Source organism: Leuciscus leuciscus (assembly GCF_965113295.1).
Source record: "Leuciscus leuciscus genome assembly, chromosome: 2".
Taxonomy (NCBI): domain Eukaryota; kingdom Metazoa; phylum Chordata; class Actinopteri; order Cypriniformes; family Leuciscidae; genus Leuciscus; species Leuciscus leuciscus.
In genome coordinates this window covers 32493676-32518250 of record NC_138726.1, presented here as the reverse complement: position 1 = coordinate 32518250, position 24575 = coordinate 32493676, and the positions used below count along the sequence as shown (strand labels likewise).

General features: G+C 37.5%; 1 protein-coding gene across 3 annotated transcripts; it reads right to left on the bottom strand.

Moving 5' to 3' along the window:
- Positions 1-50: 50 nt before the first annotated feature.
- Positions 51-23853, bottom strand: mylk3 (myosin light chain kinase 3). Of its 3 annotated transcripts, none has more exons than XM_082162149.1 (13): positions 23655-23853; positions 18538-18631; positions 18041-18380; positions 16511-16983; positions 13340-13445; positions 11154-11247; positions 9367-9476; positions 8628-8769; positions 8161-8231; positions 5771-5899; positions 4098-4250; positions 1875-2010; positions 51-841 (listed from the first exon to the last, which is right to left on the bottom strand). In XM_082162149.1, exons 1-13 carry the CDS (start codon positions 23733-23735, stop codon positions 764-766), a joined length of 2007 nt encoding a protein of 668 aa, XP_082018275.1. In that variant the 5' UTR covers positions 23736-23853; the 3' UTR covers positions 51-763. The 3 variants fall into 3 exon arrangements, with proteins under 3 accessions (XP_082018275.1, XP_082018274.1, XP_082018273.1); XM_082162148.1 differs by lacking the exon at positions 23655-23853 and adding an exon at positions 20277-21003 and having other exon boundaries at positions 1875-2007; XM_082162147.1 differs by lacking the exon at positions 23655-23853 and adding an exon at positions 20277-20994.
- Between the last annotated feature and the right edge of the window lie 722 nt (positions 23854-24575).

Here is a 24575-nt window from a genome sequence, read left to right as displayed (position 1 = left end):
CAATACAATGATTTCTATACAAGCACACTCTATATGAACTATGATAGAGAAAACAGATCTGCCCTATAATTCTGTGCTAACTTCAGTGCACTTGTTAGTCGCTATGACAAGAGCAAAACCATGTGCATGTATTTGTGGTTATGCTATTACCATAGAAATGTGTACAAATGCAATAAATTCACAGAAAGCAGTTTCAAGTCGCAATATTAACATTCAAATGTCAACCAGTGAAAATAAAATGAGAATTCTGAAAAATAAAAACAGACCATGCCAGTTTAGTCTCTTTTTCAGATTTTGTTTCCGGATCTAATCAATGTGCTAAACAAAACATTTAACCACAGTGTTTCTACATCAAATCTTCATGCTAAATCTTTTTTTTTTTTTTACTTATATAAAATATTGAAACCATGAGTTGAGAACCAAAAACACTTTCTTTCAAATACTAGGATAAGGCAGTAGTGCCCAAGAAAAACACCTTCACAGAAGGGACAACAGCTTTTTCATGTGGTTCAAAAGCACACCCTGCCATCCATGCCGTACACTCCTGGTGTGAAAGCACGATGAAGTGGAAATTAAATGCAACAGTGTTTCAAACAAGGTACATAAAAATACACTTTTTAACAAGATACTATTACACTGGCTATAAACAAGGCAAGAGCATATTAAACACTTTCTACAAAGCCATTTCAAATCATTCAACAAATTGAGACTGGAGTTCATTTTCCCAGTGTGTGACACTGTGATGTCCTCTCCAGGTTAATAACTAATTTGGCACACTAACTGATCTGCTCTGCTGAAACCTCTTCAACCTGTTTGCTGCAGCGACCGCATAGAAATGTTTCTGTAAAAACAAAAAGAGTTAACATAAGAGCAGGATCATGTGTTATGCTGGTATGCGAACACCATATAAATCCATTTAAGGCGAGACACTACAGGTGAATAGGGTAAAATTGTTAACTAGCAGATATCACCATGAAACTTTCCCAGTTGATTACCTACATTAAGATGAGAAAAAAATGTATTACAAGTTTTCTATAATTTAATGTTTAAATATGCAAATTAGGCAATATCTAATTAAATATGTGCTATTTTGCATATATTTAAAAAAACGAAATCTGAGTATTGGATAAAGCCAGGTTAAAAATTATTTTTTCATTGTGTTCCCATATTAGATGGAAAAAAAATTACAGAGGGATTTATGGATATCTACTTTTGTTATCCTGTAAATCAGAATATACTGTCAATAGCCTTAAAAAAAGATTTTCGCCATGTTTTTTGGAATAAAATGTTATATAAATCAGGCTAGGAATAATATATTTACAAATCCCTCTGTAAATGTCTTCATAATATAACTAGGTACAAGACTGGAAAGTTTGGTGTATATCGGTGCTACTGAAGTGGAGATTTCGTACTTGGAGTATGAGAGAAAGGTCATTTTGAGAAAACGGGCTTTAAAGATTTATCATCAGCCAATGAGATTGCGCATTCAGCCCTTTTACTTTCACGATTGGTTGCTGATAAAAAGGAAATGACCATATTTGGATCCGACAGCGTTGTAAAGGAGAGAGAGAGCTATCCCAGCCGTGCGTGTGATGACAGGAAGAAGACAGAGATCGCGGAGCAGCGGGAGGATTAAGAACGCCAACTTTTGTTGAATTTATGAGAAATCTACTGACGCGAACAGACAAAGTGTAGTAAAATAAAGACCTTAATGTGTATTTCGGACTTTTTTTCACCACAAGTCTGAAAGAAGACATGTTATTGAAGACAAATATCCAAAAATCTCAAAATTGACCAGTAAAAAAAAAAACGATGTTTTTGCCTGCCGTGTCTCGCCTTAAAAATCGAAAATGTGCTGACTAATGATTCCATACCTTCCACTGATGGTGAGCAGCAAGGTAACGCTGAAGCCTCAGTTGTGACTTGAGCCGAACTTTGTACATCTTGGCTTTGTCCTCCAGGTTATTTAGCCAGCTATGCTTCATGCATCCTGATGCGCTCAGACGGCTGCTGACATAGAAACCACGCAAACACAGAAACATTAAGGTCTTAAAAACATCTGGCACACAAAGAAAAAACTGTTCCATAAGACGCAGAATACAATTGTTTTGTATATTGTTTGTACATTTTCAATATATTGTTTTCAAGCCTTAGACAGATTTGTTTTGATCATTGATTGAGCACTTACAATTTATAAGAGATGTCAACAAACATTAGTAGGCCTACGGTCACTTTATTACACATTTATATGTAATATATATTTAAAAGTTTATATTAAACTATCTATAAACTTAAATATAGATTAAGTTTGACTAACTGTACTAACAACTGCTGGCCTTTCCCATCCCAATACTCACACTTGACCACTTATTTATCTGCATTATTCTAAGTTTTCAAGTCGGCGTAAAGACTGCAAGTGTGTGTAGAACTTTTGATTACTTGATGAAACACACTTAAAAAAAAGCATGTTTTAAAAATTTTTTTTATTTTTTTTACAGAGCATTATTTACAAACTTTTATTTTCAATACTTTGCACTTTAAAATAAACAGTTTTAATGATAGGGCACTGAGTTTTGGCATTTTTTCAGACCTGGGGCAGTCTTGCGTACTCTTGCGCAAGTGGGGGTATTGGAACGGAACCTGTGGTAAGGTTTGGCTAACTGTGCAAATGTTTGGCTAAACATGCTAACATCTGGCTAACGGAGACAAAAGGCAGACAATTTTGAGTGAGAGTAATAGATGGCACCCTGAAAATTACTGAAAGGAATGTTCTTAATTAAATAAGTCGACCTCCCCGAAAGACAGTGTAAGATATGAGAATTGTGCGCAAGTGCATTTTTACCTGTAAGAAAGACATAATCCAGCTGATTATACACTACATTGTCATCATGCAATTAATCCACTAGTTTTCATCGTCTGAAAGCATGAATGTTCAAGGGTGATATGAATCACATGGCATGTGTGTGGGGGGGGCTGTGATGAGGTTATTAGACAACATTGTCACCACAGATAAAGAGAAGGGAGGAAGGCCAGGGTGGGTGTCATGCTGTGTCTAAATGCACCTTGTCAAAGTGCACTGAATCATCTCTTTAACTGCGTAGACTGTGGTAAGATGGTGGGAAAAAGACAATGCGCCCTCTCATGGCAACCTGCTGTGCCAGCCTGCTATTATCTCATGCCATGCCAGCTGAGCATTACAGCCCTTGTGTGGGAGAGGTTAGCTAAGACAGAGCAATGTGAGGGTGAGCTTCAAATGCTCTAAACTGCTCCAGGCCATGTTACATCACTGGCCAATTATATGTTATTTGTGCCCATTTTTGGTGTACAGCACTGCATTTTCAGAGGTTTCAGTTTTGATGTCAGGATGCATTAAGGGAACCTGCAGGTTAAAGTACGGGACAATGACTGAGAGATGGAAAAGAAGAGTGAGGCTCTTAAATCCACAAGAAAATAGACCAGAAAGGAGGAGAAATAATAGAAGAGAGGCTATATCAAATTATGTGGGATAGAAAACTTGACTTGCGGTATATTCGAAGTAGCCTGACGTCGTCATACTCAGAGTCATATACTGCTCCATTGGGCTGTGATTAAGGAGCGTGTTTCAACTGAACCAGGAAAGAAAATGCCTCTGCACTCAATTAGATAGACCTACAACCAACGGAGTAAGTGACGTGTGTTCTTCATTCATCTTTCCGATCGACAAATGCCTTGATCGCGGCTATCTGTTCCTCTTTTAAAATTAATGCGCTGTCGATATCTTCTATATCAAACGCTATGGCGGAATCTACACATCTCAATTCTCCAGTGACAGCCTTCCTTGTTGTAAACGAATTCAACCCAAGCGCTCTTTGGTGACGTGGATGATTACGTTACCGTTGATCATCTGTCCATCATCGTATAAAGCCCGCCCTGACAATTTGATTGGTCCGAACAGCTCTGGTTCGAGCATAGTTGCTCCACAACGTATCAAGTCCAGACCCTATGGTCCAGACCTAACTTCCCGACCTCAAATGTTGTGGACGGGGCTAAGTTCGGCTGGCATCCAGGCTATATTCTATGGTTTTCCATTAACGGAATAATGATAGATAGATGAATACCATTTAGCGGGCACAAGGAGGCTGGAAATGAAGTCTTTAGCTTCTTCTGACACATTCTCAAATGCCTCTGCGTCAAATTCCCATTTGGCGTGCAGAATGTTGTTCATTGTTTCTGTGTCATTGTCACCCATGAATGGAGAAAGGCCACTCAAACTGAAAAAAAAAGAAATCACAAGGAGTGTGAATAACCCAGAAAATCTGTTAACCCTTAGTTTTGACCTAAATAATTAGGAACTAAAAAGGTGCATTTATACCTCTACCATTCTGTTCTACTTTTAAAATGTTCATATTGGAGCACTGAAAATATTGTTGTCTTCTCACGATTAATCAATTGTATTTGTATTTTTGCTCATTAGTATGCTTTGGTTAAAATCTTCCATTTAATGAATAAATAGTGAATGGTGAAGTGAATGTCATTTCTATTCTAATACATTTTCAACATTTCAAGTTGTATAAATTAGTTAATTTATAACGAATTAACAAGTTAACAGTTAACAATTGATACTTAATGCATGAATTAATGTTCATACTAAACCTTGTTGTAAAGTGTTAGTGAACAAATATGAAAATAAAAAGATTTTTTTTTTAAATTTAAATTACAAAATATATAAATCTACATATAAATGAATATACAACCTTAATGCCAAAACGGTATCTAAACACTTTAAAACGAGGACAAAAACAGTAATGACAGCTGTTAAATAAAAAGCCAAGTTTAAGGAATAGTTCACTTCAAAATGACATTTCTGTCATCATTTACTCACCCTCAAGTTGTTTCAAATCTGTAATTCTTTCTTCTGCTAAACACATAGGAAGATATTTTGAAGAATGTCGGTAACCAGACAGTTGATGTACCCTATTGACTTCCATAGTAGGAAAAAAAAATACTATGGAAGTCAATGGGGTCTATCAACTGTTTGGTTACCGACATTCTTCAAAATATCTTCCTATGTGTTTAGCAGAAGAAAGAATTACAGATTTGAAACAACTTGAGGGTGAGTAAATGATGACAGAATTTTCATTGTGAAATTAACTATTCCTTTAATACAATGAATGCTGGAGACTTCTGGATGTTCAGTTCTCAGAGAAGTGTGAAGTAGGTTAAACAAATATTCTCTGGATGGGCAAGCCCTAAATCTCCACCAACAGCTGTCAAGTAATTGATTCATTCCTTGAGGATTGACCACTATTGGCCAGAGCAGTGGGTCATCTATGGCCAGTACAGCAGCACTGCTCATGGAGAACAGAGTGATGAGTGCATGGGACATTGTGTTTGTTTGTGTGTACAGGATTTTGTTTGTTTGTTTGTTTTTTGACAGCATCAGAGCAGCAGGATTAGTAACATGCTTTCTGAGCTGTATGGCACTGATGCCCTTTTATCAGGGCTCTATTGAATGATGAGGGCTCTTAGAAGAGCCCTCTAAAGCTTTCATATGCGTTCCATTTGCATTTGGCTTTTGATCTCTCTGATATTTCACTCAAGAGTCTACGCCACTGTGCAATTCAGAGTATGAAGAAAGTGAAACTTTTATAATGCATAAATCATCAAATAATAATTCATACTTTATGAATGGCAATTCTGACTCTTTAATGGCAATTTTACAGATTCTGTTAAAATTTGGAAGTTCTATTAAAATGTGTAGTTCTGCCTTACTGCCTAGTTGCGTACTCACAGCATGTATGTGATGACACCAACACTCCACATGTCTGTAGGAAATGACACAAAGTCATAGTTGACAACTTCTGGTGCCAGGAACTCTGGGGTTCCAAAGTTGACCTTCAGCTTTTCTCTGGGTCTATACCTGGTGGGAGGGACAAACACATTTTTGTTTTTGGATCCTGTATCATTCCCATATGAAAAACCAAACCCAAACTCACTAACTCACAACCAAAACTGATTCAACAAAACCTTGTCAATGAAACACCAGGGGCCTCATGTATCAATCTTGCGTACGCACAAAAACGTTGCGTACGCCAGCTTTCACGCTTACGGTCGTATGTACTAACAGTGAAATTAACGCGAGAATGTGCGTTCCTCCACGCCAATTTCATGTCTGGCGTACGTACATTTCTCATTGTTTTTGTCCGTTGGCGACTCTTACAGGCAATGAAGTGAAGTTGCAAACATTACACAACGAATTGTTCTACAAGTCTACCGCACCACCACCTGTGGGAAGCATTGCTATTAATTTGCAATTTATAAAATAATTGACATATATTGTCGAGCCTTATGGGAATATTCTATCAATTTTGCAATTAAGTAAGAACATATAAAAGCATGATGCAAATTGATACAACCCTTAGTCTATGGCAATGGCAGCTTTGGTGTAATGTCCACCTTTATATCAGACCATTTCTTTTTAAGGTCATTTAGGGTAGACTGTGTACAGTTGAGACATGTGTACAGTTGAGACACCTTAAATAACTTGCGTTCGCAGCAAGCACAAGTTGTGATTTTTGCTGTGCACGTGCGTATTTGTGTCCTCTTTGATCGTGGGAAATTTGAACAACGGACGCATCTCCGATCCGAAGATATCGGGGAACGTTTGTTTTTTTTCTCTAAGATATGACGTTCACTTCACCATGCACTCTCCACAATGAATATAGCTTATTATCCTTATGTGACTGTTAAACGTAACTGGTATCTCCACAAACGTTATTCTGTATTTCATGGTATTGTGTCATGCAAGGTAATTGCAAAATCTAGAGAAATGTGCGAGGTGTCCAGCGGGGGATAGTTGAGACACATATCTACTGTACCCCCCGATAGAGTTCTATTAGGAAACACATTGTTTAGTTGTTCAGTGTTATGATAACAGTTTAAACGCCGTAATTAAATTCCGGAGGACAAAATTCCAAATAAATTTTTTTTTTCGTTTCTACCTCCGATAGTAGCACCTCCAATTCACTCTCTGTAAAGTTTCGTTTCTTGCCCCCATTTTCTTACTGCTTTATTTAGCCAAAGTGGACTCATTACCATATTTAAATTAATGTAATTAAGGGAGGAGACTGGGTGGGGCGTTGTGCTCGTGCATGTGCGCTCAATTTTACGTTAACTGGGATGTACAAAGAGAATATGCGTGGGATCCTTCGTACGCAGAGATTCATACATCTGGGTTTTTTTGTGCGTACGCACATTTACAGCTTTGTCCGTACGCAATGTTTTAGTATGAATTCAACGCAAGTCTTTGTACATGAGGCCCCAGGTCAGCTAAGAACCTAGAAGTACTTTTTGACTTAAATTAGCTGAGCATCAAAGACCACAAAACAAAGACCGTTCAGTTATGCATTTTTGCACTCTGTTGATCCCAATGATCCCAGTTGCAGGCCACATGAATTCCTCAACTCAACGTATCAAAATAGTCACTGGATCTGTACCTCTACCTCCACACACATCTGCAAATTTGTGAGGTGCATATAAGAGTTTTAAAATCACTTTCCCAAACATTTCCATTCAATGTACCTCAGTGGTATAACAATTTTCCCAACTAAACCAAAATGAATCCCTCTCCACTTTCAGAAAACACACAACTCCCCTGTGAGGACCTGACTCTGTACTTTTCTCACTCTGTTCTTTTCTTTTGTAATTCTTTGAGCAATTCTGGTACTTTGTATTGTGCCACTTCTCAGTTGTATGCATTGCTTTTGTTGTAGTTTTCCTCTTTGGATAAATGCAAAAAATTTAAACCACAAATCCCACACCAGTGCTTGCACACAAAAATTCTTACCTTAAAAGCTATGCCAGTTATTAACAGTTACAAGGCACAGTACATTTTGATGACTTTGTAAGGACTTTTAATGGAGCTTTAAAGCTCAAAGTAAACAAAGCTCTCAAAAATGATCACACATGAAGGAATGTGACTGTAGTCATGGTGACAGCACAGTGGTGTGAATCAGGAGACATGATGCCAGCTATAAACACATACTTTGTTTTATGTGTGAAAGTAGGGACATAATTACCCAAGACTGAGAAAAGTGCTTATTTTGTAGACTTAAAAAATATGAGATGTCAATAAGTCTACTATTTAATAACAAGATAATTTAATGAGGTCTGCTTACTTACTTTCTGGCGAGTCCAAAGTCAATGATCTTGATCTGATTGCCTGTGGTGTTCACACATAAGATATTTTCTGGCTATATTGCAAAAAATAAAAATGTATATTAGAAAGAAATAAGAGAGATTTAAAATACATTTAAACTGATTATTAATTCTAAGACAGTAACAACATTAAAAAAAGTATTTAAAACTAAATACAGGATTCAAATGTATTGTTATGTCCGGGGTATAGGGGTACAACATCCTATAACATCGTATGCATTCCATATTCCTATACACAACATGCTAACAACAACACAAGGCACAAGCCCACTGGCAGTGTGCTAATTCAAATGTGCGACATTCAGACGGCTGATGTTGACATACGTGGGTGATTCATTGGTGGATTTTTCCATAGAGATACCTGACACTATATGCACTGCTAATCCCTTTAGTATCACATTATAACATTCAGTGCGGTGTGTGGAGTTTACCTTAAGATCTAAATGGAGAATGTACTGTTGGTGAAGGTACTGAACCCCCTCACAAATCTGCCTGGTAAACACAATGGCATCCATCTCCGTCAGCTGGTAATTCTCATCAATGATTCGGTCAAACAATTCACCACCTTCCACACTGAAATAACAAACCATCACAAATTAACTCCTCTCTTTTAGTTCAGTCTATTTGGACATGCATATTGAAATTAAGTGGCTTAAGCCATGTGGGTGCCAGTAGTTTTAAATGCTAAAACAAAACTGAATTTTGATACTCGTTCCTTGTTGTGGTACCTTCATATAACAATATCCATCTTCCAAAAATCTTCATCATTTATAGTTATGTCTTGTATTACAAATGTGAATATTCGCCGCTATATCATACAATTAAAAGCTTTTTTGTAAATTCAATACCATAAAAAAAAGTTAATTTAATTTGTGGACAAGACATGAAGATGACACACACACCAAAGTGGCATGTGTGGGAGCTCTATGTTCTTGTGACAGAATGTGAGGACCAGGCCAGGAGAGAAAATTTGCTTTGCAAATGAGGCCTGATGAATACTGTCCAAAGCCACTAATCAGCCTAAATTAACAGTTAAAATGATAATTTAGAACAATAGCTATTAAATATATTCTTGTTTATTTTTAGAATTAGAGCTATTTAATCTAACCTTTCTAGAACTTGGAAACAATCATTCTGATTTGAACTAAGATCTCTCTGGGGTTTACTTACTATTCCATAATGAGTGTGAGGTTAGTCCGAGACTCGAAAGCATCATACAGCTGAATCAGATTCACATGGTTTAACTGGTTCATAACTCCAATCTCATTTTTCACTTCATCCTGGAATGAAAGCACAAATAAATAAATAATTCCCAAGCAAATGCATTTTAATCTGCAACAGCTTTCTAAAGCCTATATTTTAAGGTTTTGAAATTGTGTTGTTATTACACTCCAAAGGATAATAGCAGCAGTGTTAAAAATTAGGTCATTAGTAAGAGAGAAGCTTTTTCAGAAATTAAATTGCACAGTTAAATAGCTTGAAGTGAATTTGCAATGATTGAATTGGGTATAGCAAAAACAAGCATTTCGGAATGAGGGCTTGACAGCCTTTTCCAACCCTGTAATTGTCTGCCCTAGTTACTCTCTTCCTGTCCTCCATTCTCTGACCCACAAAAAGCATTCAATTATCCCATATGAAGCTTCTCTGTCTCTCTCTGGCATACATTGGAGCAGACGGCACATGCAGCAGGAATGGCACATCATGTTGCCACTAAGAAGGAGCATTTCGAAATGCAAATGAAGCTTAGAGAGATTAAGTGTATGTACACTGTATGTGATTGTGTGTTGAATTCTTTTACTCCTTTGACATTTGTGTCAAGTGGCAGAAATTAAAACATGAGAGAGTGAAAATTATCTGCATTTGTCCATTCCTGTCTGATTACTCTCTAATGGTGGCAACAGACAGATCATAGGGCAGAGAATGGCATTGCATTGGGGGCAAGTGCTGCTTATGACAGAAGTGCCATCATTATATGTAATTATCAGCACTTGTTGAAGCATGGAGGATGAAGGGAACAGATAAAAGTAGTACATGTTATTCTGTGCAAAGAAAAGATTTATATTTCACATTACACTGTATATATATATATATATATATGAAGAGTTCAGATGCAAAAGCCTCTAAATGCTCTAGAATGATCATTTTTATCAAGCTCGTATATTTAAGTTCAGTAATTTCACTTAAATGGCAATGAAGATTACCTATTAATTGTCATTTAAGTGAAATTACTGAACTTAAATATACGAGCTTGATAAAAATGATCATTCTAGAAGAAAATTTCAGATGGCATTTAGAGGCTTTTGCATCTGAACTCTTCATATACAGTGTAATGTTAAATATAAATCTTTCGTTGCCGAATAAGACATGTTCCTGGATCAACATATTTTACTGATCCTGGAACAACATTCTTGTCCTAATCCTAAACCTACCCATAAGTTATCCTTAAAATCAGAGGGAAGTGATAGGTAAATAACACTAATGTAAAAGCACCTGACCCTGGTTGTAAGCCTAAACTTGACATAAACTTTAAACTTGTCCCTCAAATCTGACTGATTGATTGGAATGTTGTTTCAGGATCAACACAGATGCTGAAGGAACATGTTGCACTTGGTGAAATGATGTTCACCATATAAATATTATGTTCTTTTCTACTTGAAAGTATGCTTTGTTTTTAATGCAGATACTAGAAACAACATGCGCTTCCACATCCTTGAGGGACTATGGGTGTTATTACGGTATGTTATTTGCGAGAGGGCAAGTGTCTGTGTGTGAATGTGTGCGTATTTGTTCATATGCTCTTGTGCAGAACTGTCAGCAGTTGTCAAGGAAATGTTCTCATAAAATATCCTAACAGGAACAGAGTGATGGACAGATTGGAGTGGGAGGGGAGAGAAAGAGAGAGCAAGGGGGGGTAAACATGTTTGAAATGCTAATGCTTATGCATGTTTTGTACTCACCCTCTCCTTCATTCCCCGGACCTTTATAATTTTAGCAGCAAGCATAAGACCAGACGACAACTCTGCACACTTGTGTACCTGTCCAAAACGGCCTCTGCAATAACACACGTAAACACAGATTTCATTTAATGGATTATGGACATCACTTCAACCTTTGTGAAAGTTATGTCACTATCTGCTGCTGTTCTTCTCACTCTGCACTTACTGGGCTGCCTATTTACTTGTAACTGTGTTTCCATGGGGTGAGATTGCGTGTTTATGTCAAGATGGCTGCTGCTGTGGCTGAAAATAATACCAATGCAAACAGACCAGCTCAACACCTGCCCAAAATAAACTCTGCCGATGATGAGTCAAAAACAAGCCAGTGCTTACTTATTTGTGGCGTATGTGGAACAAGAGTGGAGAGGGGGTGCAAATGAGCCCTTGTCTGCGTGTACCAGTCATTCAACTCATGCTATATGTTCCATCTGGCGGTCCTGGAGAAAGAGTCCCCAGCCCCCCAGCTACTCCCCACAACCTAATCTGCTGCACTAATGTCAGCATGTCAGATATAACTGGGAAGAAACAATATACAGATAGTGGCAAGAATATATGTTAGCCAATAGCAGATATAAGTATTATCAAAATATTTTAGTTTTCACTGTTATGATGATACTCAGTTCTATATTTCTTTGCGGCCTGACAAAATATACCAATTCACAAAACAAACTGAATGCATACAAAAAATTGGATGACTAGTAATTTCCTACAACTAAATTCAAAAAAAAAAAAAAAAACTGAGATTGGACTAAAAAAGTCTGCACATAATAACCTGGAATACTCTCTAACACTTGATGGCTGCTTTATTTAGTATTCGTCATCAGTTGGGAACCTGGGTGTGCTCTTTGATAGCAGTATTTCATTTCAAAGCCACATTTCTACTTTCTAGCATTTACAAAACCTTATTTTTCCATCTTAAAAATATCTCTACATTATGACATACTGTATGCTCTTAATGACAAATGCTGAAAAGTTAGTTAATGCTGTCATGACCTCAAGGCTAGATTATTGTAATGCTCAACTGGGTGGTTGCACTGCACGCTTAATAAAACAAACTCCAGCTGGTCCAAAAGGCAGCAGCTGGTTCTTACAAGAAGTATGACCATATTAGCCTGTTTCTATCAACACTGCATTGGCTCCCTATTAAACATCTCATACATTTTAAAATCTTGTTGATTACTTATAATTAACTGTAAAGTAAACTTATGATGACCCTGAATTGTTTAACTCCTCAGTACTTGAGAGAGCTCTAACACATTATAGTCCTTCACGTCTATTGCAATCTCAAAATTCTGGCCAGTCGATAATACCTAGAATATCAAAATCAACTGCAGGCGGTAGATCCTTTTCCTATTTAGCACCCAAACTTTGGAATGGTTTTCCTAGCATTGTTTGAGAAGCAGACACACTTAAATCTAGTTTGAATCTAGACTAAAAACACATCTCTTTAACCTGGTATACACATAGAACATTATACATTTCTATGATTTAAATCCCTTAAAGGATTGGTAGGCTGCATTAATTAGGTCAACTGGAACCGGGAACACTTCCCACAACATCCGATGTACTTATTACATTGTAAGAGGAATGGTATCTATGCTAACATTAGTCTGTCTGTCTCATTCTTATCCAGAGGTTACCATAGTCAGCCATATCTGTTGCGTATCCGTATCTAATATTAACTGAACTGAGCTGGATAATGACATAATTAATGAAATTTACACAGTTATTAAACCAAACTGAATCAACACTGTTTTCAAATGAAGAATGGCAGTCTTTTTAGAACTTCTTAACAGCAGAATTGAATTCAGTTTGCATCGAATCATTATTTTCTTGTTGATCACTGTAAAGCTACTATGAAACTATCTGTATTGTATAAAGCGTTATAAAAATAAAGGTGACTTGACATAACTTGACTTGATTACACTTTTCATTTACTCACCCTCATGTCGATCCAAACCTGTATAATATTTTGTCTTTTGTGGAGCGTTAAAGTTTGGTTCTAACATTCTTCAAAATATCTTCTTTTATGTTCCACAGAAAAAAGCAAGTCATACAGGTTTGAAACAACACAAGTAGCCTAAATGATGACAGAATAAAAATTTTGAGGTAAACTAATGAGATTATCCATTAGCACATGGACTCACCCGCCCAGCACATCATTGGGGTTGACTGCGTAATATGAGTTCATGGGAACCTGCTTGGCACTGACGATGCGATGCTCAAATGGAGCTGGAAGAGATGGACTGTCATCTAGAAAACAAATATCAGTATGCCGGTTTTATTGAACACTACAAGCTGTATAGTTCTAATTACAAATTATGGATTTGATTTTAAGTTTAAGTTTAAAGCCTAACTGATCATTTTTGTCAAATGATGTTTACTGGTTTCCAGTGTCATTGTTCATTACATGCTGTCCACTGTTTGCTCATCTTCTAAAACAAATTTGCTCAGATAACATGCATGACTGCTCATGATATGCATACATTGCTGTCAATGCCTTTTCCATTGTAGGGTTGGGAACCAAATATCGGTTCTTATTTCTTAGCCAGTTTTACAGCATATTATAGCCAGTTGTTTTTAGTGAATCAAAAAAAGTGCAACCAGCACATACAGCTCAACAACCAGTGTAGTCCAACTTCCAAACTAATTACTCTTATGAGACGGTTATTTTTAGTGAATCAAAACCACACTGCAGTGTAATCTGACTCCCAAATGAATGACTCACGAGATGATTATTTTAGTAAATCATTCATAGTAGGGGTGTGCAGTGGAGACAATATCTGTATCTGTAACAATCGCAAAATTATTCGTATCTGTATTCGGATAAAACCGGAAGTGGGTGGAGCTTTACCCGGAAGTTTGTGCAATTACTTGAGAAGACCGTTATTTCTCTTCTTATTTTTTTCTTCGTAGTTATCACTGAACATGTATGCCTTGTATAACTGATTACATATTTTTTTATTACGATTATAACATTTATTTAAATATCTTCTAACTGTCGGAGCTGGTAGCAGAGCAATGCAAGTGATTGAGGTGTAATTCGGTTGTGCTTCAGGCGACACGAGATTCGAGTCCAGGCTCGAGGAACTTTCTAATCCGATAATTAAATATTTAATTAACTTCTAATTAAAACAATAATACTAAATGATAAATAAAATAAAAAATTAAAAGCTGAACAAATTATAAAGAATATACTTCCCACCTAGCAAAATGTTGTCTATAAGACGCTGAATAGACGTCTAATTACGACTTTTCAACGTCTTGATGGAATATGTAATAACTCTTTAAATTTATTTGAGATAATAATGAACATGGTTTGATAGTTTGTTTTTCTCCCGTTATTTTAGCATGTGACTTATCCTGCCTTAGATTATAAATTGAAAACATGTGGTATCTTAGATGATCAGTTGAAAACACGTAGTCAAACAGTCCGGCTGAAACTACTTCGTTGAAATCACGTCATAAACCAGTCCAAGGCAGACCGACTTATTTTCAACCATATTTCAACGTAAACGGTAATTGTCTACTAGGTAGCCTGAATGCCGTCTCCAGGAAAGAATGAGACAAAGAAATATCATGTAGCCGAGCTTATCATATCATATAGGCTACAAAGTAGCCTAGTAGAAAATGTATGCATCTTAAGCCTCATCCACACTACTGCGTTTTAGTTTAGAAACGGAGAATTAAAATAAATACGATCTACGTCCTGGGCATGCGCGTGCTGGTGTAAACCTAGAGACTTTCAAACATAGACTGTAAAAAAATGCTTTCAAACATCAAAATGTCATTTATTAATGTATTTGTGTCAAAATGACATATAAACATATTTTCCAATTCTATTTTGCCTGGAAACACTTCCAACACGCTTGCGTGTCGCATGAAAAATAGGCGTCGGTTCTATTTCTAGCATGCACGCGTTTACCGCGTTTACCGTGCCGCGCCTGAGACGCGTCAGTTTCTTACTGTAAGAAACTGTTCCAGCGTGTGGAGTTTACTGGTACTGAATATTACCTGTGTATACTCCATGACTGAGCCTCTTGCGTCATCGTTTCAGAAGTCCTCCGTTTTGACCCGTCTTCACTAAAACGCCCTCCGGAGATTCAAAACGCAAAACGGGGTCGGCAGCGTTTCTAAACTTCTTCGTTTTTGCCGTTTTAGTCTGGACGGGAGGTGCAAACGTAGCAAAAGGTCTCCGTTTCTAAACGAAAACGCAGTAGTGTGGATGGGGCCTTAGTTGATTATGGGCTACAAATTTGGTTTCTGGGAGATGGAGACGCGCAGAGACGGCAATGCACTGTTTGATTTGGAATCGTGCGTGTGTGCTCATTACATTCATTCGTTCATTCGTGTATCATTTAAATTGTCATATCAAGTAGTAGAACATGTGTACGATTCAGTAGGCTATCTTACAGATAGGCTATCGCTCTTGATAGAGAGCTGGTTTGTTTTCTGAGAGACGGAGACGCGCAGAGACTGCAACACACTGTTTGATTTGTGACTGTGTTGTTAGCCTATTTCCTTCATTCGTGTATTATATTGTACAAAGCTTAAATCATTTAAATATAGCCTACATATCAAATATGTGTATGATGTAGTATTTTAGTTACTCTTGCCAAGCTCTGATTTCGGAGAGATGCACGCACGCGTAGACGCGGCTTTGATTTGCGCTCCTTTCATTCATAAAGTTTGTTCTCCGTCATTCACACACTCAGTATTGCATTGAGATTTTAGATGTTTATGTAGGCCTAGTCTATAACATGGTGCAACTGCTATCTCCTGGCTCACCTGTGATCCAGTAAACACGAGGAGTGACTGTGTCAGCCTCAGACGAATATTATTTGGCAGAATTATTCGTTACCCTATTTGTTTTGAAGCCATTATCCGTGCCTTTCCGAATAATGTATTCGACTTCGGGCACTCCCCTAATACAAATACACATTTCACTTATTTTCAAAGGAATAAGTACGTTTACATGCGCAGTTATAATCAGTTTTAATCAGGTTTTTGTGTAGGCTGTAGTCGAGCTACATGAGTGACAGGTTGTGACAACCTCACGGCAGTGGAAACGTCATCATAGAAGAGAAGTTGCTGATTAAACATTACGAGGGCATGTGAATAAAATAAAAAAATTGATGTGCATGGAAATTATTTATAATAAAAAAATACTGCGAAATTCCATAAAAAACAAGAATCAGTTTTGATTTCATGGTGACTTTAAGGTTCCGGAATCATAAATATTTATTTCAGGATTTCCATCCTTAGCTATTAGTGAGTGCATATCAACACAGTTTCACTTCAAGGAATGAATCACTCACCGATGATCAGTAGCTGTGTCTCTGCTTTTCTCAGAGGTGCTGATTTTTCTTTTTCTTCATCAACAAGTGTGTTTTGTGGACTAGGAGCTGCACAGTTCTTTATTGGGTCAGACTCCAAAATCTTCTCAGCAGTTTTATTTTCATTTTTCTTGATAGCTGGTTCAGATCCTGTCTTTCTCTCATCATGTTTTGGCACATGTGCTACCATCTCTACTGTGTCTTTATGTTGTGACTTAACCTCTGCATCCTTGTTGACAGGCTCTTTGGTGCAGAGTGGAGGTTTGCGAGGAACATCCACCTTCTTCTCCAGCTGTTGTTTCAAAAGGGCCTTGTCACCAACCTGTGAAACCTCTGTCTGTTTATGAGGAACCTCAGCCTTCGGCTCCACTTGTTGTCCAAACAGTGTGGGAGTTCCTATCGACTCGAGTGAAGCCTCATCACCATCCTGTGAAACATCTGCCTGTTCATGAGCCCTGTGAATAATCAAAAGAAAAACCATTTGTTCATTTTTCAAAGGTATAACCATGTATGTGACACCTTGATATATGTAATCAGTTAAAAATATGTAATGGGAATCAGCAAATGCAGCATAGTAGGCATGTTGGTGTCAATAAGTGTGTTGTTGTCTATGAAATATTATGTGGCTGCATGTGAGAGGCTACTACGAACAACAGCCCAACAAACCCAATAACACAACAAGGTCCTTAACTGGAATGTTTTGTATAAAAATAAATGGCCTAAAACTCATAATGCCTGGCAGGCTGGCAGCATGCATTCAGTCACCACTGCGATTGTGTAATCTCAAGACCTTGGCCATTAGTCTAATGAATTATACTTTCCAGCATGCACAACAGCCTATTATTTCAGGCAGAGGGTCTTTTGTGCCTCAGTACAAAACATACAACTAACACATTAAAAATACAGAGCACTTGCAGGTGCATTATCAGCACTCTGCCTTGTAAAACTCTTACGACAGAGGAGAAAGGCATGGCTGGATTGTGCCTTATTGGATTTAGGAAGGAGCTGTTCTAGATGTGATATTTATTTTCTGGTCTGTTCAGAGATGTTATTTAGTAATATTCACTGAAAATGCTCAAATGTTATATTTTTCACAAGTATTATTTTATATTGCAACCTCTTTGACTATTGTTCTGGCCACATTAGCAGGGTTAATTACAATACTCTGTATATGTGAGGTGTCTAATCTCTAATCTTCTATATAGTTCTTATCTGTTGGAGAAAAGTATAATAGTCTATTAGAGTATTAGTGGCGTCCTCACTGGCATCAGTTGCTATGTAATTATCTCCAAAGGTGGCCAATGACAATGTTAGGTCTTCCGTTATAACTCGTTTCCCTTTCAGCCTATAGTCATTTTTGACACTTTTCTGCTACAGTCTTAGAAAAACCAACATATCATTGACAACATCCCTTTTACAATTCAATGCAGAAGGAAAATGTGCAAATTTTTTGAGCATTTTTCATTGAACGATTCCATTCAGCTTAAATGGCAACAATTTGTAATTTGTCACCTCTCGTGCTGAAGAGACAAATCTTTTTCCACTTTAGTTGTTGTCACAGTGACACATTCAGCATTAGCTTGTGTGGCGGTTGAGCTATCTGTCTCTTGCTTGGGTACACAATATACGTCAATATCCTCAGCCTCCAGCTGGACTTCAGGACCAAATGTCTGGACCTGCGCAGGCGCTCTGCTCTTCACGGTGACTTCCTTGGCCTTTCGTAAGTCTTTGGAGCTTTCTCCTGTACTAACAGGTATCAGAGGTTCACTTGCTCCTCTAAGGGCTTCAGGAGAAGGTAGGCTGCTGGGATCAGTGGGAACAGTCACCTCTGGCTTCTGCAGCTCAGGCTCAGCTGTGGATAATCACAGAGTCAGGCTAAAACATGGTTTGAAGAACCGTACATTGAAATGCATGCAGGAAAAGGCTCTGACATATAACTTCTCACAAGCTGTCTCTTAATAATACACATTTCTAGTCCATAATCTGCTGAAAATATATTTTATTCATACCTGTAATCACTTCTTTAAACTCCTCTGAAGTCTGTGTGCTCTGGTGGCAGTAACTGTCATTTGGTTTAAAGCTGTTGCCATCTGGTTTGTTTTTCTGTGAAAAAAAGATATACTTTTGTTGTTTTTTTATGCAGTATTGATTGATTTGAACTTTTATTTCACTTTGTCAGCTTTCTTCTAAGTCCTGAAACAGAAGTGTACGTTTTGTAATAACATATTAACAGAACAGAACTTAGAGAGCCAATTAAATATTCCCTCAAACATTGCATTGGATGTTTTTATGGATTTAATTAGGTTAAATTTAAGATACTTCAATGAGTAATTACATCATTAGATCTTTAAACATTATGTGGGTGTTTGAATTATAAGAAAACATGATGATGCTGATTATGGTGGAGCAGTATTATAATAGTCAACCTGTTAACAGAATGGCACTTCTGCAGCTTCATGTTCACCGCACGACTCAGAGGGCATTTGTCAAAAAACATTCCATTTAGTGCTTTTTGGCATTTGCTGCATGAAGTGCTTGGTATAATTATACTGTTTGATAACAGACCTGCTTGTTATACACAGTGTGGAAGGGTTCCATTTTCTAGCCTAAGCCAACTATTGTAATTTTAATTGGATACAAAAGCACTTTCACTCATTTTTAAAAGAGATGCAGTCCTTAATTAACAATATAGGCATATGTACAACCACTCCAGTTAAAAAGAAATGGAATATGTCATCTGACAAGCTGTTCCGAGAGAAATTCACATTTACACTTTACTTAAAGTAGCCTACGTATGATAAAGGTTTGGTTTTAAACTGTGGTTTTGCTATTGCAAAACTGGGTTATACTCAGTCACCATCAGCTCAGTCACACATCCAGTCTAGGAATTTGAAACACGAGGCCCGTTCAGCCTCATCATAGATAAAATAGCTAACTTAACATGCTTGCTAACAAGAATAGATCAGCCAACAGAGTAAATGGTGGATAAAATTGCAGGGACATTTCCCTTTTTTCTTTCTATCAAAGACAAGGGGATTTTAGCTTTGTCTAGTTTGACCATTGTAAATGCATTACTGTGAACTATGGGGTATTTCTATCTTTGTCATGCAACTCTAAATTATATTTAGTCATCTTTTGAGCTGTAAAGACCACCTGACACACTGTAAAAATTATATGATTCATAAGTTATGACAACTTATATTGCTTTAACTCAATGTAACACTGCTTTTTAAAAATAAGTTATACAATATTCAACTAATTTTGTAATGTTTTTCAGTTTAATGTAATTTAAGTTAAAATAGCTTAAACATATTATTACAAATAAGGCAGCAACTTTTTTTTTACAGTGCAGCTACACACTGAAACGCTGTGTAATGCAACTAAATGAAATGATAACATGCATAATGTACATAATTAATAAGGATCTAATGCAATAAAATAAATAAAAATAAAAGTTCTTAGAACAAATTGAGGTCTATACAGCATGTTCAGTCTTTACTATGCTCTTTTCATCAATCCAAACAATCAATATCTTGCACATTAGATATTATTTTACATTTCAGGCTGTTTTGAATTTGTCCTAATTTTCAGCGACAGCTCCATCTGTTGTAAACAGTTTGGAAAATAAACAGCTCAGATTAAACCTCATTCTAGAGTATCTCCTGTTATACTGGATATCAGATAACCTCTGTATTTTTCTGTTTATCTTTTTGCTGCAGAGATCTTGGATGACCAGGATCTTACTGACCTCTTCCTCTACAGTGTCCAGAAGGCCTTGTCTTCTCCATGGCACCACTCCATTGAGGATGAACTCCACTATTTTTGAGTTACGGAAAGCATCTCCCACATACCCTATTACTTTCTCCAGAGTGGACAAAGAACTTTCCATACATTCAATCTTTTTTCTCTGCTGCTGACTCTCCTGCTTGAGATTATGAAGCAGATCCACAGTTTCCCCACAAAGTGATCTGACCTCAGTCAGCAAAGGGAGCTTGTTGCTCTCACGCTGGCCATTTTTGATCCCGTTTGATTCTTGAGCACCCTGCTTGTGCTGCAAAAGGCTCCTTTCTAGTGCTTCCATCCCTTGACACAATAAGCTCAGCTTGTGAAGCACCTCTGTCTGGGTAAGTTCAATCTGTTCCACCTTCCCCTCCAGGTTGTTTAACTTGACCTCCACATTGCTCAGACTACCTATCAGAGTTGGACTCGGCTTCTTGACTGTCCCAGATGGAGTTCCAGAGTTCTCCAGCCTGCTGCCTTCATACATCTTGGCAATACAAGTGGCCAAAGTCTGTTTACTCATGGCTGCCCAAGTCACACTCAGTGCAATGAGAAAATGTAGAAATAGAAGAAGCCCCACTGATCAGTTCCCCCGTTGGTCTCTACTCTTGTCTAAGGTATTGTGTGCCTCTCACAAAACAGACAGCTCAGACAACCCTGTTGTTGGTACGTGCCAGAGACATGACACCACTTAAATAAACACCTCCATTGGGTATCTTATCTCTCCACTTCTATTTTGCGTCCCCTTCTCTCTCTCTCTCTCTCCACAGGCCTTTTATATGACCTATAGTGGGCCTTGGTGATTGCCAAAGTTCCAGCGCTCTCTTGACGTCACCAAAACATTTAAATTCTCCTCAGCAGATGCTGCTGACAGGTGGGCACGCAAGGAATGACCTCTGTAAATGGCCAGTCATTAGGTAGAGAAAAGAAAGATGAAATCTCCCTCTTTCATTTTCTTATCACGTTTTCTTTTTTAATTCATTGCTACTCAGTAGCATCCATTTTGCTTTGAGATTCAACCATTGGATCCACCCTATCACAACTATATATCACCTATAACACCCTCGTCATTGGAACGTGACGTGACATTGGTTGACATTTTAAGTAAAAATAAACCTCTGTGGACATGGGTATGAGGATTAATGATATGCTACAACTGCCTCTCTCTCACCTCATCTGGAATGAAACCATGGTTAATACTGAATCATTAGGCTACAACAAACGATAAACATAACAAAACAAACATAATCATGAACACAAATAAAATAATTTAAAGACAAAGTTCATCAATCAGTGCGTGCATGCAATTTTTTTTAAATATAATTTATTTACAATTAGTTAACAGTCATAAACTAACAATCAAAATTTTTATTTTATTTTTTGTTAATCTGTTAACATTAATTTATATTTATACATTACACTAAAAGTTGTATAAATCAACACTAGCTAATGAATTGTGAATTATTAGCAATAAGCTAGATTCATAAGTTATATTAATTAATTAATTAGCCTAGACTAGTAAAAAACTGAATGCTGTTGTAAAGTTTCACCCTATTTTCTATTACTTAAAATCTATTCAGAGGTTTTAAAGAACGTATTAATTGAAAGGAACATAAAAATAAATAAAAAAAATTGTTTATATACATAACTTGCCAAAAGCTCAGCATTCCTGTAGCTCAAATAGCAGCATGGGATCAACGGCAAGGTCATAGATTTTACTCCCAATGTGTGAACTGATCAAATTAATAACTTGAGTCGCTTGTCTACCAAATGTATAAGATTAAAGGGACTTTTGGGAGGGAACCTTGAACTCTCTGGATGTGCTGTTTCTAATGCCAATTCTAAATGTGTAAGCCAAGGACTTTTTGTCTGAATCCTTCTGTAAGAACATGGCTTTCTGCTGTGTTCGACTGCCAAAACACAATACTCACAATATAGTATAACCTTATTATGTAATAGAGCTGGAGGCCAGGGTCAGGACAGCCATAGGAATGTGGCTCCATGCTGACTAGTGGTGGCGGGAGGATGAAGGGGGGTATCTGTTATTACAAGCTGGCACAACATAAGCAACTCAATTTCCAGTCCACAACATAACTCGGGCCAGTAAGATAGCGAACATCACTAGGAAAGAATATCTGTTTGACAGAGATAAACATAACTTTAACACTGCTTAATATATTAAAACCTCTTTGATCTCTGATATTCATTTAAAATGTCACACAAACAAGTTGCGTACACAGTGTGCATTAAGAGGAGAAATGCAAGTCTGCTGCTAAACTGCTGTACTTGTGGTATATCATGAGCCTGATAGAAATGATGTGGCTTTGGATGCTGTTGTACAGTGGAGTATATCCTTGCCCTCTCTGAAGGGAATGTTTGGACTGTAGTCTCATTTTACAGTCCCTTCTGTGCCCTCACATAAATGTTTGACATGGCAGGGACCCTTAATGTTAAAGATTGAAAGAGCAGATGGGTCTGTATCCCACTTCTGTCTTTGACAAGAGCACTCAAGGGGACGGTGTGTAAATTTGATGTAAATCCCATTACGGTTCAAACCTTTCAATAAAAATTCACGTTGAGTGCTATGAAGTGTTGGGATTAATTCAAATTGAATCAGTTGTTTTAATAGGCTAAACTAAATATGCTTTCTCAAAATAAATTATTTCTCTTCTTCACTCTCTCACGTAAGCTAATTGCCTTTTCTTGTTTCGTCTTTGCTCTGACAAAAGAGATGAGATTGTGCTGATGTACAAGATCTTTAAAATGTTACAGACAATGATCAATTTGTCAAAAGTCCAAAGGGCACTGTTGTCAAAAACATGTTCAGCAATTTGCAACAATGCTGAGATGATTTGCCACAAAAAAGAAAAGTAAAAAAATGTCAGAGCACACAACTATAACAACAGCTCAAGAAAGAAGCTTTTAAACAAAGTAAGCAAATAAAGTAATCACACATTTGAGTGGTAATAGCAACCCTGAACTTGTTTAACAGTTCTATCTCCTCCTCAGAATTACAAACCATATTTAAATTAAAAGGGGTATGCATCTGCAAACAAAATTATTATTTATTTTTTTTGTCATGAGAGAGTCTTAAATTAACAGTCACTTAGATAAGGGCAGCTTTAAAAGACCGATTTAGCTCCTAAAAAGAGCAGTTTATTAGTAAATGACAATGTCCTAATAACCTATAAGTGCAAAATCTCTCAAAAGCAACTGCATATTAAAAATAGGTTTATATATATACATAATTACATTTTCAACTAAAACATTTTCAAATATATTTTTAAAGATATATTCTATACAAACTGATTTTTCTGCTTTCCTTTGCTTGAATTCAGGATCTTACCGTGAATTTGCGTATATAGTTCGACACACTGAAGCCGCCTGTACTGAGAAGCGTTGATCTGTACAGAGAGGTCCCCATCATGCATTGCCCTCTTGTCGTGGGTTAGTAGGACTCAGTGTAGTACATTGCCAAAGTGGGCCGCCATAAGCAATGAATATTCCGCAGAACTGGACTCTCAGGGTTCTGTAACATTCTGGAAAATAGACAGATCACCCCTCAAACACTAACTATCTTATCACTTTCAGCCCGTTTACTGGGTACACGCCCCTGTCAGCACGGCAGTGGGCCCAGAAAGCACTTCCTGCTTAGAGATAACAGCTGCCTGAGATTAGTGTGAGTATGCTGGAAATGTGAGTGTTCTGTTTTATTAATAGGTTTCAGATTTGTCTTTTTTTGGGGGGGGATGATCCCCACGGGACGTCTTCCTCCCAACACAGCCAGGATAGATGGGTGGTTGGGAGGATGGTGATATAACGAGGATGCTTGGGGTCAGACCAAATTTCAGTTTCCTGTTATGCTGTCCAATGTGCTGACTTGTGAGGGATCTGATCTCTTGGACTGACCCAATTTGGGACAAATGCGTCAGTCGCACCAAGACGTGTAGGAATTGAGTAGCTAGGCTAAGTCCTTCCGAATAAGGAATCTTGAAGAGTCGGAGCAAGAGGAGAGAGCTCGTACATCTGGGTTTGAAACAGCCCAGAGCTATACACTACAAGTGGGCAAACCATAAGACCACCATTAAAGCTGTTTTGTCGGCTCTGGTTTTAGATGCATATGTAAAGCCCCAGGAGGCTGATGGAAGAAAATCCATCTCTGATTGGTGGCATTGTGCCTGGTCGGAAAACATTTCTCTTCATGACTGGCTACTATTGCCTCTAATACCAGGAAGACTGAGCATGTCGGTGCATGTCAGTGTTTATA

What these genes read in the sequence shown, in the direction of transcription:
- mylk3 (XM_082162147.1), bottom strand. Translation starts at nt 20,831, where the DNA reads ATGAGTAAACAGACTTTGGCCACTTGTATTGCCAAGATGTATGAAGGC. An exon ending in CCCAATGATGTGCTGGGCGG is followed by an intron (nt 11,248 to 13,339) that starts GTGAGTCCATGT and finishes GTGTTATTGCAG; the next exon opens with AGGCCGTTTTGGACAGGTAC. An exon ending in GGTGTCATCACATACATGCT is followed by an intron (nt 4,251 to 5,770) that starts GTGAGTACGCAA and finishes TTTTTTTTTCAG; the next exon opens with TTTGAGTGGCCTTTCTCCAT.